Source organism: Podarcis gaigeae (genome assembly GCF_964106915.1).
Source record: "Podarcis gaigeae genome assembly, chromosome: 8".
Taxonomy (NCBI): domain Eukaryota; kingdom Metazoa; phylum Chordata; class Lepidosauria; order Squamata; family Lacertidae; genus Podarcis; species Podarcis gaigeae.
In genome coordinates, this window is record NC_139684.1 from 25,837,433 (window position 1) to 25,851,861 (window position 14,429).

Consider the following 14,429-nt stretch of genomic DNA (forward strand, 5'->3'; position numbering starts at 1 on the left):
GCGCCATCCGCATGAGCGTTCTGATTAGACCGGGCCGCGGAGGGGCGGGGCCGAAAGGGCGGGGCTTTAAAGAGGTCCGGAGTTGCTATTGGTAGCGAGAGGGAGGAGCCCGCGGGAAGTCGCGCTTCCGTGCCGCGTGCCTGAGGAGGGTGTCACGCCCACCGCCGCCTGCTCTTGGAACGAGGGGAGCCGAAAAGGGAGTTCTACGTGTGGTGTGCACACGCGCACTCACTCCTCTCCCGCGCGCATGCTCGGGAGCGAACGGCGGTTAAGCGGGTGGGAGGGAGGCGGGCGCCCTTTGCTGCGCATGCTCAGCAACTGCCGCTTCGCCGTAAACATGTTTGCGAGGCGCGCCCAGCTGCTTCCCGCAATCTTCCTCGCAAGTGTGTCCTCTCAGGAGGGAAGCGGCTGTTCCTAGCGATCTTCTGCCCAGACGGCTTTGGCTGCCCGTTGCCAATCTCTGTCGGTCTCCAGGGCCGCCTGGTAAACTCATGAGCCTGGAAAGGCGATTAAAAACAAAACAATTTTCCCCCAAAAAAGTTCTGGTCCCAAGTTCAGCATTTCCAAAAAGGGAGCTGGTTCCACTTCGCAGTTTCCTCCTTTTACAAGACAAAACTTTAAAAATAATTTTTAATAGTTTTCAATTACAATCCGACAATAGCCCCATTATAATGTAGCCTTTTTAGGACCTGTCCCCTTCAATAACAATACTAAATTAGAAAACAATTACGAATATGAATCGTTCAAATTCCGAGTTACATATTTTAAATGCCCCCCCCCATGTGGTAAAATTGATGGTTTGGTGATTTTCTTTATTTCTGCATTCCAAAATCTTATTTCAATTACATTCCAGGGAACTATTTTGAGGTTGCGGTTCAGATATTCTTCAACTAATTCAGCGAACTTCACAAAACTAGTTCGCTCCAAGTGCTGAAAGTGTCTTACTGTCCTGGGCTTGCCAATGCCAGGATGTTTACATTATTGACCTATCTGGGCTGGTGTGTTGTGTTTTGCGACAGAATATGCAACGTCTTTTTTCCTGCCTTTTATTTTCATCTGACTTCCCCGTTTCCTGCCGCCCCCCCGCTTCCATTAAACACTGACGCGCACACCTTTGCCAACCCTGTTTGGAGCCCTTCATGCATCTGGTTAAGGAGGCTGCAGCTCACAGAAGCGCTTCTGCCAGCCTTTCCCCCTACATGGATCCCCTTCAGATGTTTTAAGCTCTCAGCTGCCATCTGCATCAGGCCACTGTGCTTGACTTGCATCTAAAACTCCTGGAGGGCCCCATTTTGGGGGATGAAGGGAAGGCAGGCCTAGGCCCCGAATGGAGAAAGTGGCTGTGGCCCCCCCAACTGCTGCCACGCTTCCAACTCCCAGCCTGCCTAATGGTCAGGGGTGGCAGTGGAGGGTGACAGGTGCCACACCGACCCTTCTGGGGTAAGAGGGGACCAGACAGTGCCTCCTATCCATGGGCAGGCTGCTGTGAAGGTGGCGTGGGGGTGCTGCCAAGGAGGCAGAAGATCTGGCCTCCAAGGAGCTCCACACAACTGTTGCCGCCGCCGCAGAGTGAAATGCCTTTCTTGGAGACACGATCTGCTGCTCCTGTGGTCCTTCACCTTGCCTCATGGGTGGGCCAGTCCTGGTAGCAAGACTATTGCTCTCCAGCCTCCGCTTGCAGGCTGCCAGGAGCTGTCTGGTTGGCCAACATCGGAAAGACACCAGGATAGATGGACTTTTAGGTCTGTGGCAGGTGCAGGGCTCATTAGGTGGGTCTACAGCTGTTCTGTGCACATGGCAACCTTACTACAAGAGCATGCGCCAAGCCAGGATTGTCCAACAAAAAGAAGCTGTGGCTTACTGGCACAAAGTTAGCTATTAAAAAAGGGGGAGGGGGACCTTTAAAGGAAAAGAAGTTGCAGAATGTTAGACGAACCTTTTCCTGGACAGTTAGTCTGTCACTATCTGGAGTGACATGGCACTCTTCACTTGAGAACTTCAAGAGCCTTGCAGCTGGACCAGGCTGCTACAATAAAAAAACTGCTCACTTTCCCTTATGGGTTACCCAAGAGCCCATAGAGTCCTTATGTAGGTTCTCTATTGGTAGGAGAAAATAAGAGGCCAACCAGAGAATATTGAGAAGCAAAGAAGCTAGTAAGCCTGATCCTTATTAAACTGTTGCAACAGGGTGCTCACCACCCCCCACGCAGGAGGAAGGAGAGGAACCCTGAACAATGATGTGCCAGCCCTTATATAGACTTTCTGAAATTGCCCACCCTGGAGCCCAAGACCACCCCCCAATACATCATACATACATAACGGAAGGGGTGGTCTACAGCAGATACACATCACAGGAGGCGGTCTACAGCAGAAATCCTGTCTGGCAGGAAACCTGTTGATGGGTTTACCTGGAGAGCCTGGCCAGTCTTATGTGGTGATAAATACTTAATTCCCTCACCCTATTCATATCTTAAATGTGCCCTTAAGACAGGATTTGTGAGCAAAGAGACAATGGGGAGGTTTTTCCCATTTCCTCCATCCTTGCAGACAAACATTTGGTCAATTTGGGACAGTCAAAATCACTTCAGGACTGTCTTCCTGTACTGTTTCAGACATGTGGATTATATATTTATGTAGATGTTTGCCTTGTACATTTATATCTTAGTCCTTATAATTCTCATAACAAGGCCAAAGGGAGTCTACCCAGTTGAGCATCTGGGGCCAACTGGATTATTTTTCTGGGGAGCCTGCAAGAATGACCTGAGTGCAACAACAGCAGAGCTCGCCCAGCTCATGAGTCCCAGCAACTGCCCTCCAAAGCATACTGTGTCCGAAAGTGGAATTGAAACCAACAGCATCATGACCAGCAGAAAGCAGAAGTGAAGGGAGTATAGGAAAATCCTCTGCGGCTTCTCTTCCACTTTTACTTTATTACTTTTACAAAAAAGAATGCACACCAGAAGCGACTTATAATCCACTTTTTATCAAGCAGTTGCAAAGAAGGCTTCTCTTTGCCCTGTTAATAGTGCCAGGAAGTTGTGTGAAGCTTTGTGCCCTGGCCAAGATATACACACATATACACAAAACAAGGCTGGATTTCAGTCAAGGCACTGGCAAGTCTTACAAGGCAAAATTCACATCCAGTGTTTGGTTAAGCTTGAAGTTTAAAGAAATGTTTTAATAACATTTTATACAGTAAGAGGATTGATAACACATGAATAATCAAACATTTTTGAAATCATTACCATAATTCTTACCCTCCCGATGTATATTCCACCTTCACTTAAAACTAGCAGGTTAACAACTATCGCAGGACAAGTTTCAAGAAAAAAACTCCTTATAAAGTGCCTGCCAATTTGGTTTTGCTTAGAGTTCTTTAAGGCAGACCAAGCTATTCTTCATTCATCTTCACCACCTCTTTAAAACTCTAGTTTTCTAGCAATTTGCACAACAAATATGTAAAAAAAAAGGGGGGGGGGAATTGGCAAGGAACTGAGGACTACATGTTTGGCAATGCTGGTAAACAGTACAGACCCGGTCTCATTCATATATGCAGTTTTTGCTCATAAGTAGAGGGCGACAAGGAGAACAGAAGACCCAAAGGGGTGGGGTGTTGTGCGAAGGGTGCAAGGGGGTGAGTGGGAAGCGAAAGTGAGGCACGCAGTCACACACTGCTTGGCTCATGAAGGGCTGTGGCCCACCAGAGTATCTGGCACACTGAAGAGGACAGAAGAACTCTCTGGCAAAATCTCTCAAGGAGGGCAGCCAACATCTGCATGGGCCACCCTAAGCAACATGAGATGCAAGTCAAAAGTACTTTCAAGGTTGCATTTGACCCTCATTTCCCTAACAGATAATATATTCTGCTGGTATGTTGAGGAAGCTTTTCTTGCCGGTTTTAGTTTTGCCAGAACCCCCAATGCCGAAATGTTAGTTAAATTCAACCAGAAATACGTTTTCAAAAATACTTTTATAATATTTGTTCAGGTCCAGGCAAAAGGCAGTGAGGAACGACAGCTTACGACGAGAAGAGCAGAAGGCACAGGGTTTTGTCCCAAATACTGCAAAAGATGTTTTGGCACTTAAGTGCTTGGAGTGTGCAAGTTTCATGGTTGTTCCCCACCCGATCAGGAGATATTATCTAATTAAGGCAACAATGATTCCAAAATGGCACGAGTGGGGGAAAATTTTTTCCAGAAAGCACAAATGAAAGCTAGTTTCCTTCCCTGTCCAGGTATAGCAGGTGAAACAGATAAAAAATACCCACGATCTATGAAACCCCACCCAGAAACTCACAGCTTCAGTATAGATCATGATACCCCCAAGCCTTAAGATGTTTCACCCTCACTCATACAGGTCTTAGCAGTCTCAGCCAACTGCAACAGCATTTACAAGTTGAAGCGCATCATTTGAATAAAGGCACATTTGTCTATAGGCTACAGAGTTAACATTTCTATCCAAAATAAACGTTTGATTTGTGCACCCGTAGGAAAGCTTGATATGGAGGAGACTGATGTTCTTGTTGAAAACTGCTTCAAGTTCCAGGGTTTTCTCAAACGGCTCACGAGGACACGCTCCAAACTATATATATATATATATATATATATATATATATATATATATATAAAAATAATCACAAGGGGTCAGGAGAAGAAACATGATTTTATGCTTCAAATCAAAGCATACCTTAAAAAGTATTTATATTTGAAGAGTGTTCCCTTTATAAAAAGTGTTCATCACCTGACACTGGGCAGCTAGCAAAATTGGCAACCACAGAATGCAAAGCACTTGCCGTTCACTTCCCATTAAGAACAAACTCAACAAAAGGAATTAGGGCGGCAGTTTTACCCTCCCAAACTGTATGTTGTTGGGACTCCAGCTGCATGAAACCAACAGCCATCAAACCAGAAAGTTATCTGCACAGTCTTGAGTCAATTCGTACATGAATCAGGGCACAGAGGCATTTATGGCAGCTATTCCACAGTGCCAGGGAACTCTTTTTCCTGAAAACAGAGGTGGCCCTCTAGAAGCTGCTGAACTGCTGCTTCAATCATCCTTGACCATTGGCCATGCTGGCTGAGGGGGATGAGAGTCCAGCAGCATCTGGAGCCACTCCTTAGCCTAGCGATTGAGAAGAGCTAAAAGATCTTCCTATTTGAGCAGTGTTACTACTAGATCAAACCTATCCATTCTTAAGGAAGTCAGCCCTGCGTGCTCACTGGAAGGACAGATCATGAAGCTGAGGCTCCAATACTTTGGCCACCTCATGAGAAGAGAAGACTCTCTGGAAAGACACTGATGTTGGGAAAGATGGAGGGCACAAGGAGAAGGGGACGACAGAGGACGAGATGGTTGGACAGTGTTCTTGAAGCTACCAGCATGAGTTTGACCAAACTGGGAGGCAGCGGAAGACGGGAGTGCCTGGCGTGCTCTGGTTCATAGGGTCACAAAGAGTCAGACATGACTAAACGACTAAACAACAACAACTACTAGATCAATGTACCTGGGGAAATACTATTTTATAGGGCTTTTACATGTAACCTTTTAGAAGAGATCTCAGTCTGCAGTGGGTCCACTGGGATCGGAACAGAATATATAATACCTGGCTCCTCTTTACTACAAATCCCGAGAGAGACAGACAGAAGAAAGCCATTACCAGTGGCCTTCCAACGGAGAATCACAAGTTCTTTCTTTGAAGACGTTTTTCAGGGGCACAAATGGCAAATAAAGCAGAGAGGTCCAATATATCAGTGAGTCCCAGGCTAAGGAGCAAGGGGTCTCCAATTCCAAGGCCTCTATTTGATTATGGATGCCTTTGCTAACCTCCAGTTGTTTTGGACTACAACTCCCATCAGCCACATCCATATTCGCAAGGTCTGAAGGGAGTTGTAGCTCAAAGAAACTGCAGGGAAACATGTTGGCGAAGGTTGGTCGATGATATTCCATGCCTAACCAGGACTAAAAACACTTACCGATGATGATGATTAAGAGAACGACCACCACTGCAATCAGAATGGCCCACATCTGCCAAGAGAGAGAAACAGAGCAGAACTATTAAATCTGCGAGCCACCACCATAATTTGCAAGTTTAATCTAGTATCCTAGTTTTGTCTAATTGCAATCATTCAACAGATACTGGCATTTAACATCATTTGGGAACTGGGAATTTCTTTGAGAAGTAAAGGTAAAGGTAAAAGGACCCCTGACCATTAGGTCCAGTCGTGACGGACTCTGGGGTTGCGGCACTCATCTCGCTTTATTGGCCGAGGGAGCTGGCGTAGAGCTTCCGGGTCATGTGGCCAGCATGACTAAGCCGCTTCTGGCAAACCAGAGCAGCGCACGGAAAAGCCGTTTAGCTTCCTGCTGGAGCGGTACCTATTTATCTACTTGCACTTCATGCTTTTGAACTGCTAGGTGGGCAGGAACAGGGACCGAGCAATGGGAGCTCACCCCGTTGCGGGGATTCAAACTGCTGACCTTCTGATCAGCAAGTCCTAGGCTCTGTGGTTTAACCCACAGCGCCAAGTAGCAGCCTACTAATACAAGGATTCCTGTTAAATATGATTTAGCAGTATATATTTTCACCATTTTTTTAAAAAAAATCAGGAACTGGGAAATTGTGTGCATTAGTTAACAGGGAGTAAAACACATAATCATAGAATTGTAGAGTTGGAAGGGACCCCAAGGGTAAACCCTGCAATGCAGGAATCTCAACTGAAGACTCCATGACAAGTGGCCATCTGACCTCTACTTAAAGGAGAGTCCACCACATTCCAAGGGTGGACATTCCACTGCGAAACAGCTCTTACTGTCGGAAAGTTCTTCCAGATGTTTAGTTGGAATCCCCTTTCTTTTAACTGAAGCCATCGGGGTGGATCCTAACCTCTGGAACCGGAGAAAATAAACTTCCCACTGGTGTCCCCTTCCTGACCCCCTACAGGTCTTCAGTTTCCAAGAGGCTCCCTCAATCATCCTTTGCAGCTGTCCAGGGACCCAGGGGGAACCCCGTATCTTCTGCCAACCTGGTTCCCTCCAGATGTTCTGGACCTCAGCTGTATTCCAAAACACCTGGAGGGCCCCAGGCTGGCAAAGGCTGCTGCAGCCCAGTCAGTTACCTTGCAATTCTTCCACCAGTACTTCCTCTTCAGCTTGGCTGCATTTGTCTCAAACTGGGCAGCTCCGGCTTGCAGGGCATCCACGCGGTCATCCAGCACAGACAGCTTCTCATCCCTTTCCAAAACCTTGTCCACGTTGACTCTCATGATATCCACCACCTGAGAAGTCAGAACGGTGCTTAGCATGCATGTGTATGCCTCTATCATTTCTTTACATATACAGTCATACCTCGGGTTAAGAGAGACTTCAGGTTGCGTTTTTTCGGGTTACGGACCTGCCGAAACCCGGAAGTACCGGAACAGGTTACTTCCAGGTTTCGGTGGTCACGCATGCACATAAGCGCTAAATCGTGCTTTGTACATGCGCAGAAGCGCCGAATCGCAACCTGCGCGTGTGCAGACGCGCCGCTGCGGGTTGTGAACGTGCATCCCGCAGAGATCACTTTCGCAACCCGAGCGTCCACTGTATATACAGTTGTACCTTGGAAGTCGAACGGGCCCCCTTTAGCCAGATTCAGCAGCTGGGGTCTCTGTGTAGGGCATATACAGTGGTACCTCTCGTTACGTACTTAATTCGTTCCGGAGGTCTGTTCTTAACCTGAAACCTGAAGCTAATGGGGCTTCCACCGCACTGCCGCTGCACAATTTCTGTTCTTATCCTGAAGCAAAATTCTTAACCCGAGGTACTATTTCTGGGTTAGCGGAGTCTGTAACCTGAAACGTATGTAACCTGAGGTACCACTGTACTTCCATGGACTAAGTCCACTGGCAGAGGAAAGCTGGTATTGGACCCCCAAACCCAGCAGCCCGCGATGAGTTGGGAGGTGACGAACATCTGGAAGGCTGGTTTGCGTCGTAATAAATTGTAGTTGGCCACACAAGACCCTTTGTTGATTTCACGGCAGCAGACGGCCAAACTGAACCCCTCTGGAAACAGGAAAACCACGACAGGGTGCCAATTTCCGCAGCACTTAGAAGCCACAGTAAGTTTACACCCCCCACTTGAAGGTCACCCCCACCACTACAGAGTAGGTAGTCTACAGTATGCATCTTGCTGCAGTTTCACGCAGTGCAGCCACAGAGAAGAGGAAGGAAGAGGGCAGATGATGGCCAGCTTTGCTCATGTCTTGTAAGAGACAGACAGACCTCACCACACGGGGATGCTCAGGGGAGCCACAATGGTGCCACACCTACCTCATCCACCTGGTTCTGGGTTTTCTGAAGCCGGTTGCTGCCTGGGGCAGAGGCAGCCCCTGAGGGGCCACTGGTTGACCTGCAAGTCAGAGGCAACAGTCAGGTTATCACACCCTACTGGGTGCTTGGCCAGGACAAAATTCCAGTGGTAAAGAATTCCCCCCGCATGTGTTGCTTCTTAGAATCGTGTCCATTGTACCAAATGGTGTCTTGAAAGCAGCTCATAATTAGCATTTAGAGTTAAAAACACCAGTTTTCAATTTTATTTTATTTTTTTTAAAAACCAAATCTTTACACCTTTAAAAATTAAAACCACGAAAGAAGCAGCTTCCAAAAGACAGACCCTGGGGGAAGGAGAAATGAAAACAAGTGTCAGCGGCATTTGAGAGTGCAAAGTTTCAAACTGGAGGATTAGCTGTTAAAAAAACAGTGATTTAAAGTTTCAGGAAGTGACCGCTAGCTCTCTTAGACCTCACTGTCTTTAGGATTTCAGCTCATGGCTGAATCATGTCTTCTTGCCAATTAAGTGTCAAGACACTTGCATGTTATTAAAATCTCAGCCTAGGTGCCATTTGTGATACTGAAGTGGAAGGCAAAGTCACAAGAGGGGGGCACCAGCTGAAGCTCCCATCATGCTGGGTGTGGTTGATGGGTCTTGGGAGTCCAACAGGGTTCACCCCTGTAATAAGGGAAAGCCACAAGTTGCCAGGAGGCTGTCAACACAGTGACACCGCCGGACCCGTAACAGGTTCAAAGACAGGATGTGATGATTTGCCCATAACAGTTAAGTCCTTTAAAGTCTGCAGGGTTGTTTCTCTTGCATCAAATCCCCATCCGGAATCTAAATTATCAGGGCAACACCCCCCACAAAAAAACATCTGGAAGAAGAGCTGTCTTTCCCATAGGGCTTAGTGGTGCATCGCTCCAGGGCACAGGCCTCTCAGGGGTGCCCCAGTGAGTGGGGGAGCTGCGTGGCTTTGCCAGCGGCCTCCCCTTTCCCTGCATGCCCAACTGCGCCCCACCAACCATATGGCTTGCGGGCATGCAACTTCCCTCCCAATCCTCTGCAGGGATCGTTCTCCCGCAGCGGCATGGGGGAGAGTTGCCCCCCCAATGGCTGGTAGTGCACAGCTTCGCCCCCCACCCATCTGTAGTAATTTGGGGGCGTTGAGCGGATATTTGCACCACGGCGCCGCATCTGCTGTAGACAGCCCTGTCTGGAAGCAACCAGTTTTGAAAGGGCACGATCCATCACACTGATCACTCTCTTGTTAACAGAAGGGCATGCATTGCGGTTGACCAAGGGGGCTGCCAAGTGTTACGTACATATGCAAGAAAACCCTATTTTAAGTTTGATGTAGGTTTTACATTAAACTGCTAATATGAAAGTGTGGATCTTCCAGTGTTGTGTGCAGGTCTCTCTATGCCAAAACAGAATGGTGTAAAAGCCTATGCATGTCGACTGATAAACAACCTCCAAAAGTGTCCAATATGGCTGACCCTTCCTTTGTAACCACTTTTAACTGCAATGCTGGGACACAGTTATTAGGGAGGAAAGCCCCATTAGTCAGACTGTGGCTTGCTTAGGAGTAGCATTTATGCAAGTTTTATATTGCTTTTTCCACCCAGTTAGGAGCAAAATGTAATTAAAGCCATCAACACAAACTACCGTATTTTTTGCTCTATAAGACGCACCAGACCACAAGACACACCTAGTTTTTGGAGGAGGAAAACAAGAAAAAAATATTCTGAATCTCAGAAGCCAGAACATTAAGGGGGATCGCTGTGCAGTGAAAGCAGCAATCCCTCTTGCTGTTCTGGCTTCTGGGATAGCTGCGCAGCCGGCATTCGCTCCATAAGACTCCATTCGCTCCATACATTTCCCCTTACTTTTTAGGAGGGAAAAAGTGAGTCTTATAGAGCAAAAAATACGGTAATTCACACTGCCATTAAAATACCTAAGGGCACAAGCTTCTAAAAAAGCAGTCTAATGGTTGTACAATGGTTGGGTCCCTGGGGATTTAACTCCTAAAGGTGAATAAATAAAGACTTTGCAAGCATCTGAAGACCATCAGTGAGGGGAAACAATCCCATTTCCCAAGGGAGGGCCAAAGTCAGGTGATGGGGCCACGCCACTGAGAACCCTGGTTAAACATACATGGGATAGCACTGAAAGCCTCTTTCACTTTCACAGATGAACAACCATCTCCTTCCGAAAGTGAGTTTTGGAAATTCACTGGGGTGTTTCTGCCCAGCAGTACTGGTAAGAGAAAAGGCTTGCCAGGTTGGCGAGTCTAGCTGACTCTTCCTGGTGCCCCGCTGGTTGGTTGGTTTTCAATGGCACAGAGCCATCGTGCCAAGTTGAGCCCCATCAGCCCAAATGTGTGATTTATACTAATCTCCTCCCAGCTGAATTCTGGTCCAGGTGGGCAAGAGAAACAGCTGTTTAACAGCTGGCACCAGAAGAAAAGGGAGAGCCTCATTTCCTAGGGTGACCTGTATCCCACATGCTCACCCCGAACCACTTGAAATTCAACAGGGAACACTTTGTTTTTAAAAGAAAATTAGAATATACAACACCCATTGGAAAGTGGTGACATTGCTCAAGTTCAGCCTGTGGTTAATTCTTCGAGAGCGTCAGGGCTCCTGAGCGCTGGCACCGTGATTCATAGGGGCTGAGCCCCCAAACAAATTAAGCTCCAATTTCCCCCTCCATACTGAAAGCCTGAAAGATTACTCTTCGTTTGCCTTACAAGGGAACAGGCACGGTACAACATCCCTTTTCCTTTAAGGCTTCCGCCCTAACCCAGCATGGAATTCAAGGGGATTTACTGCCAAGTAGACATGGAGCTGCTTCCCAAAAAGTTTTACTTGGAGCAGGCGCAGTGAAATTAATGCACTTAAGCCAGTAGCGTCTACTCCGAGGAGGACTAGCCTTGGAGAGGCGTGAGAACCCAACTTCGGCAGCGGGCCACTTTAGGGCTGCAGCTGTTGTGTGCGTCGGTGGAGACGCGTCCCCGAAGGCACTCTGCCTATGCCTAGAGGCCGCGCCTCTGCCCACGCCACGCAAGCCCGGGAAAAGAAACGAGAGAGTGTCCGGCCGACTTTCACTACCCCCCGTGGCGGCCAGGAGCAACGGGACGGGCCAGCGCGCCGGGGTGCAAAAGCGAAAGGGAGGGAGAGCAACCAGGCTGCGGGCCGGGGCCTAAGGCCGGGGAGGCGCCGCCCCAAGCAGGGCAGCTAGCGGTGAGCCCCGACGCCCGCCCACCGCCCCCAGATCAGGACCGGTCCCCCTCCGCCTGCCGACAGGGCTCACATGGTGACGTTGGGGCTGGTGGTGGCGCAGCAGCGGCTCTCTCCGAAAAACTTCTGCTGCTCTCCGGGCTGTTGCTGGTGCCGCTTCGGGCTGCAACTTTTGCAGGCGCGGCCGCTGGGTGGGGCCTTGGGAAGCTCCGCCCCGCAGGCCGGGGAAAGCCCCCAGCCCCAGGAGCAGGAGGCGGAGGAAGGGGAAGCGGCTAGGCGTCTCCGAGAGCGCAACCCGCGGAGCTGGAAACCCGCCCGACGGCAAGGAGCAGCAGAGAAGCCTTGCAAGCACTTGGGCGCGCTCAGCCGACGGCTTCTGGGCTTCTGAACCCGCTGGCCGCGGCGCCCCGTCCGTCCCGGGTCTCTTCTTAGGGCTTCTTCGAAAACTCTTGATTTGTGGCGTCTTCTTTTCCTGGACGGCCGTGGCTGGAAGGCTACTAGGCACGATGGCTCTTCCCCGCTCCAAGGCGCGGCAATGCATCTAAACGGCAGTTGTTGAAAGTTACAAGAGCTCTTGCGCTCGGGTCCTACTTGCGCGTTTCCCACTCGATAGGCCACTGGCTTGATCCACCAGGGCTCTCCTTACTGTATGTTCTGAAGTGCATTGCGCTGGAGGGAGGCTGGTGAGCCTCCGGTGCTCGTCCTACTCAGAGGAGATCCGCTCAAGTTAAGAACGGAGCAGCCGATCACCAGCTGCATTTGGGAGTACCTGATGGGGGGGGGCACGTCTTTACCTGCACCACGCTTGATGTCAAATATGTTGCCTGGTGCTGGGCAGGTCGGCATGTTTGGCGGGACCGGACCCTGCCTGTGCCTGCTTTTGATTTAGAGAAAGGTTGTGGCCGCAAACAGGCTAACAAGGAATTCTCGGGAAGTAGTGATGGTCACCAACCTGGATGGCTTTATAAAAGGATTAGGCGCACTCATAATTCTTCTAAATGCTGGTTGCTGGAAGCCACAGGCAGGGAGAGTGCCCTTGTGCTTGTGTCCTGCTTGCGGGCTTCCCACAGGCATCTGGTCAGTCCTGTGAGAACAGGATGCTAGATCAGATGGTCCCCTTTTAGCCTAATCTGGCAGGACTTGCCTTATGTTCTTAGAACAAGGCATGACAGACTATGCTTATCTCCTTTTGTTGATGAGTCCCTAGTCTGGTAGATTAGCAGGATGCTGTGGACATTGGAGTACTGCATATTGACTTCAGCAATGCTTTTTGACAATTTTCCCCCATGACACACTTGTTATCTACTGGTATCTAAGGAATTGTATTTAAAGAGCATTCACAAATGCCTCTTGTTTACCTGGGGAAGAGTGTCGGGCAGGGTTTGGACTTGGGTCTGCTGTTGCTTAACATCTTTATAAATGACTGAACAAAGAAATAGAAATCTGCAGATGACACCGAACTGGGTGGTGTAGCTAAAACACTGGAAGACGGAAACAAGAAGACAGAGAAGTGGCCAAAACAAATTCCAACAGAGATAAATGTAGACTTCAGTATGGAAGGTAGGCAAAACCTGGGCACATATGCAAGATGGCTGACTCACGGCACAACCTGTCACTCAGCCAGTCTTCCAAAGCCCAGAGAGTATTTCCACACAGAAGCAGCTCTGACGTGGCCTTTGCAGTGCTAATGGAAAGCTAGCCTAGGCTGGGCAGAAAGTGCATTTGCATTGCAAAAGCCTTTCCTGTGATTCAGCATGGAAAAGAGCACTGAGGGCAATTCAAGCCTGGCATCTACAAAATACTACTGAGAATCTTCATTGCTGGAGCCCTCTGCGATGCCAGAAGAACAGCACTGATTATTTTGAGAGGTATGGCCTGGAGAACAGGTCCAATGAGGAAAGGTGTTGGGTATGTCTAGCCTGGAAATGATATTAAAATGTTAGAGGACAGAGTCAATTTGTTTTCTGTTGCTTAAGAGCTGGAGGATGGGGGGTGGGGGTCCTGCAGACCTCCAGATATTGTTGAACCACCACCACCAACATGCCCAGAAATGATGGGAACCACATCATAGATTCTCCACCTGCTACTCTAGAGGGAAGGCCATGAACCACAGGGCTTGAAACATTTTAAATGAAACATTAAGAAATTTCCTGATGGTATGAGGACTTTGACAGGCCAACAGACTGCTGTCTTGCAGGGCCGGCCCACCGACAGTTGCCTCAAGCGGCAGGGTGGGGAGGGTCAGCAGTCAGTTGATCACCTGCACTTGTTGCCTGTATCTGCTGCCTAGAAAGAGCAGGGCTGCTGGCTTCTAGTTTCCTGTGTGCCAGGAGATGGACGCTTCTCTCGACACCATGAAGAGAGACAGATAATCTGCATTTTCTGCATTCCTCTTCGGTTGGAAGAGGAACCTGGCTCTCATCCACAGTTTGCCTGGCACTCGCTTCCCCATGGAATGTGAGGGCAGACAAAGGCACTGGGTGCATGGAGCAATCTGGTTGCCACGAATCCCCAATCGTGTTCCTGGAAGAACAGGTTATCCTGCTAATTGGGGTTTTTTTTTAACTACAGGTGGGTGCTAGAGATGATAAACTGCAAAAACGAACCCAGCTACAAGGATTTAAAAGGTTTGGATTGAGAGCGGATTTCATTCGGATGATGGGGGGGCGGGGAGATGGGAGCCCACAGTTTGCTTATATCAAAGTTTTTCTCTACGTTTATGATACAGTAACCTTTCCCGGAATGCAAGTTTTTTTTAAAAAAAAGTGAGGAAGAAATTGGAATATAAATATGGAATTTAACAAAACTGGAACTGCATGTGTGAGAGAAAGGAACTGAGAGGGAAGAGGGCGGAACGCTACACTTTGAAAATATGGA

At 48.7% G+C, this 14,429-nt stretch overlaps 1 protein-coding gene across 1 annotated transcript; it reads right to left on the minus strand.

Annotated features, from left to right (window-relative positions):
• Positions 1-2,964: 2,964 nt before the first annotated feature.
• Positions 2,965-12,196, minus strand: VAMP3 (vesicle associated membrane protein 3). The gene is made up of 5 exons (XM_083752908.1): positions 11,626-12,196; positions 8,310-8,388; positions 7,116-7,274; positions 5,973-6,024; positions 2,965-4,581 (listed from the first exon to the last, which is right to left on the minus strand). Coding segments are annotated over exons 1-5 (312 nt in total). The 5' UTR covers positions 11,628-12,196; the 3' UTR covers positions 2,965-4,561.
• Positions 12,197-14,429: the final 2,233 nt, after the last annotated feature.

Excerpts from the sequence above, each read along its gene's own strand:
- VAMP3 (XM_083752908.1), bottom strand. Across the intron at positions 6,025-7,115 it reads ACTGGTGGAAGAATTGCAAG|ATGTGGGCCATTCTGATTGC; the intron begins GTAACTGACTGG and ends CTCTCTTGGCAG. Across the intron at positions 4,582-5,972 it reads TCTCTTAATCATCATCATCG|TTTGGAGCGTGTCCTCGTGA; the intron begins GTAAGTGTTTTT and ends ATATATATATAG.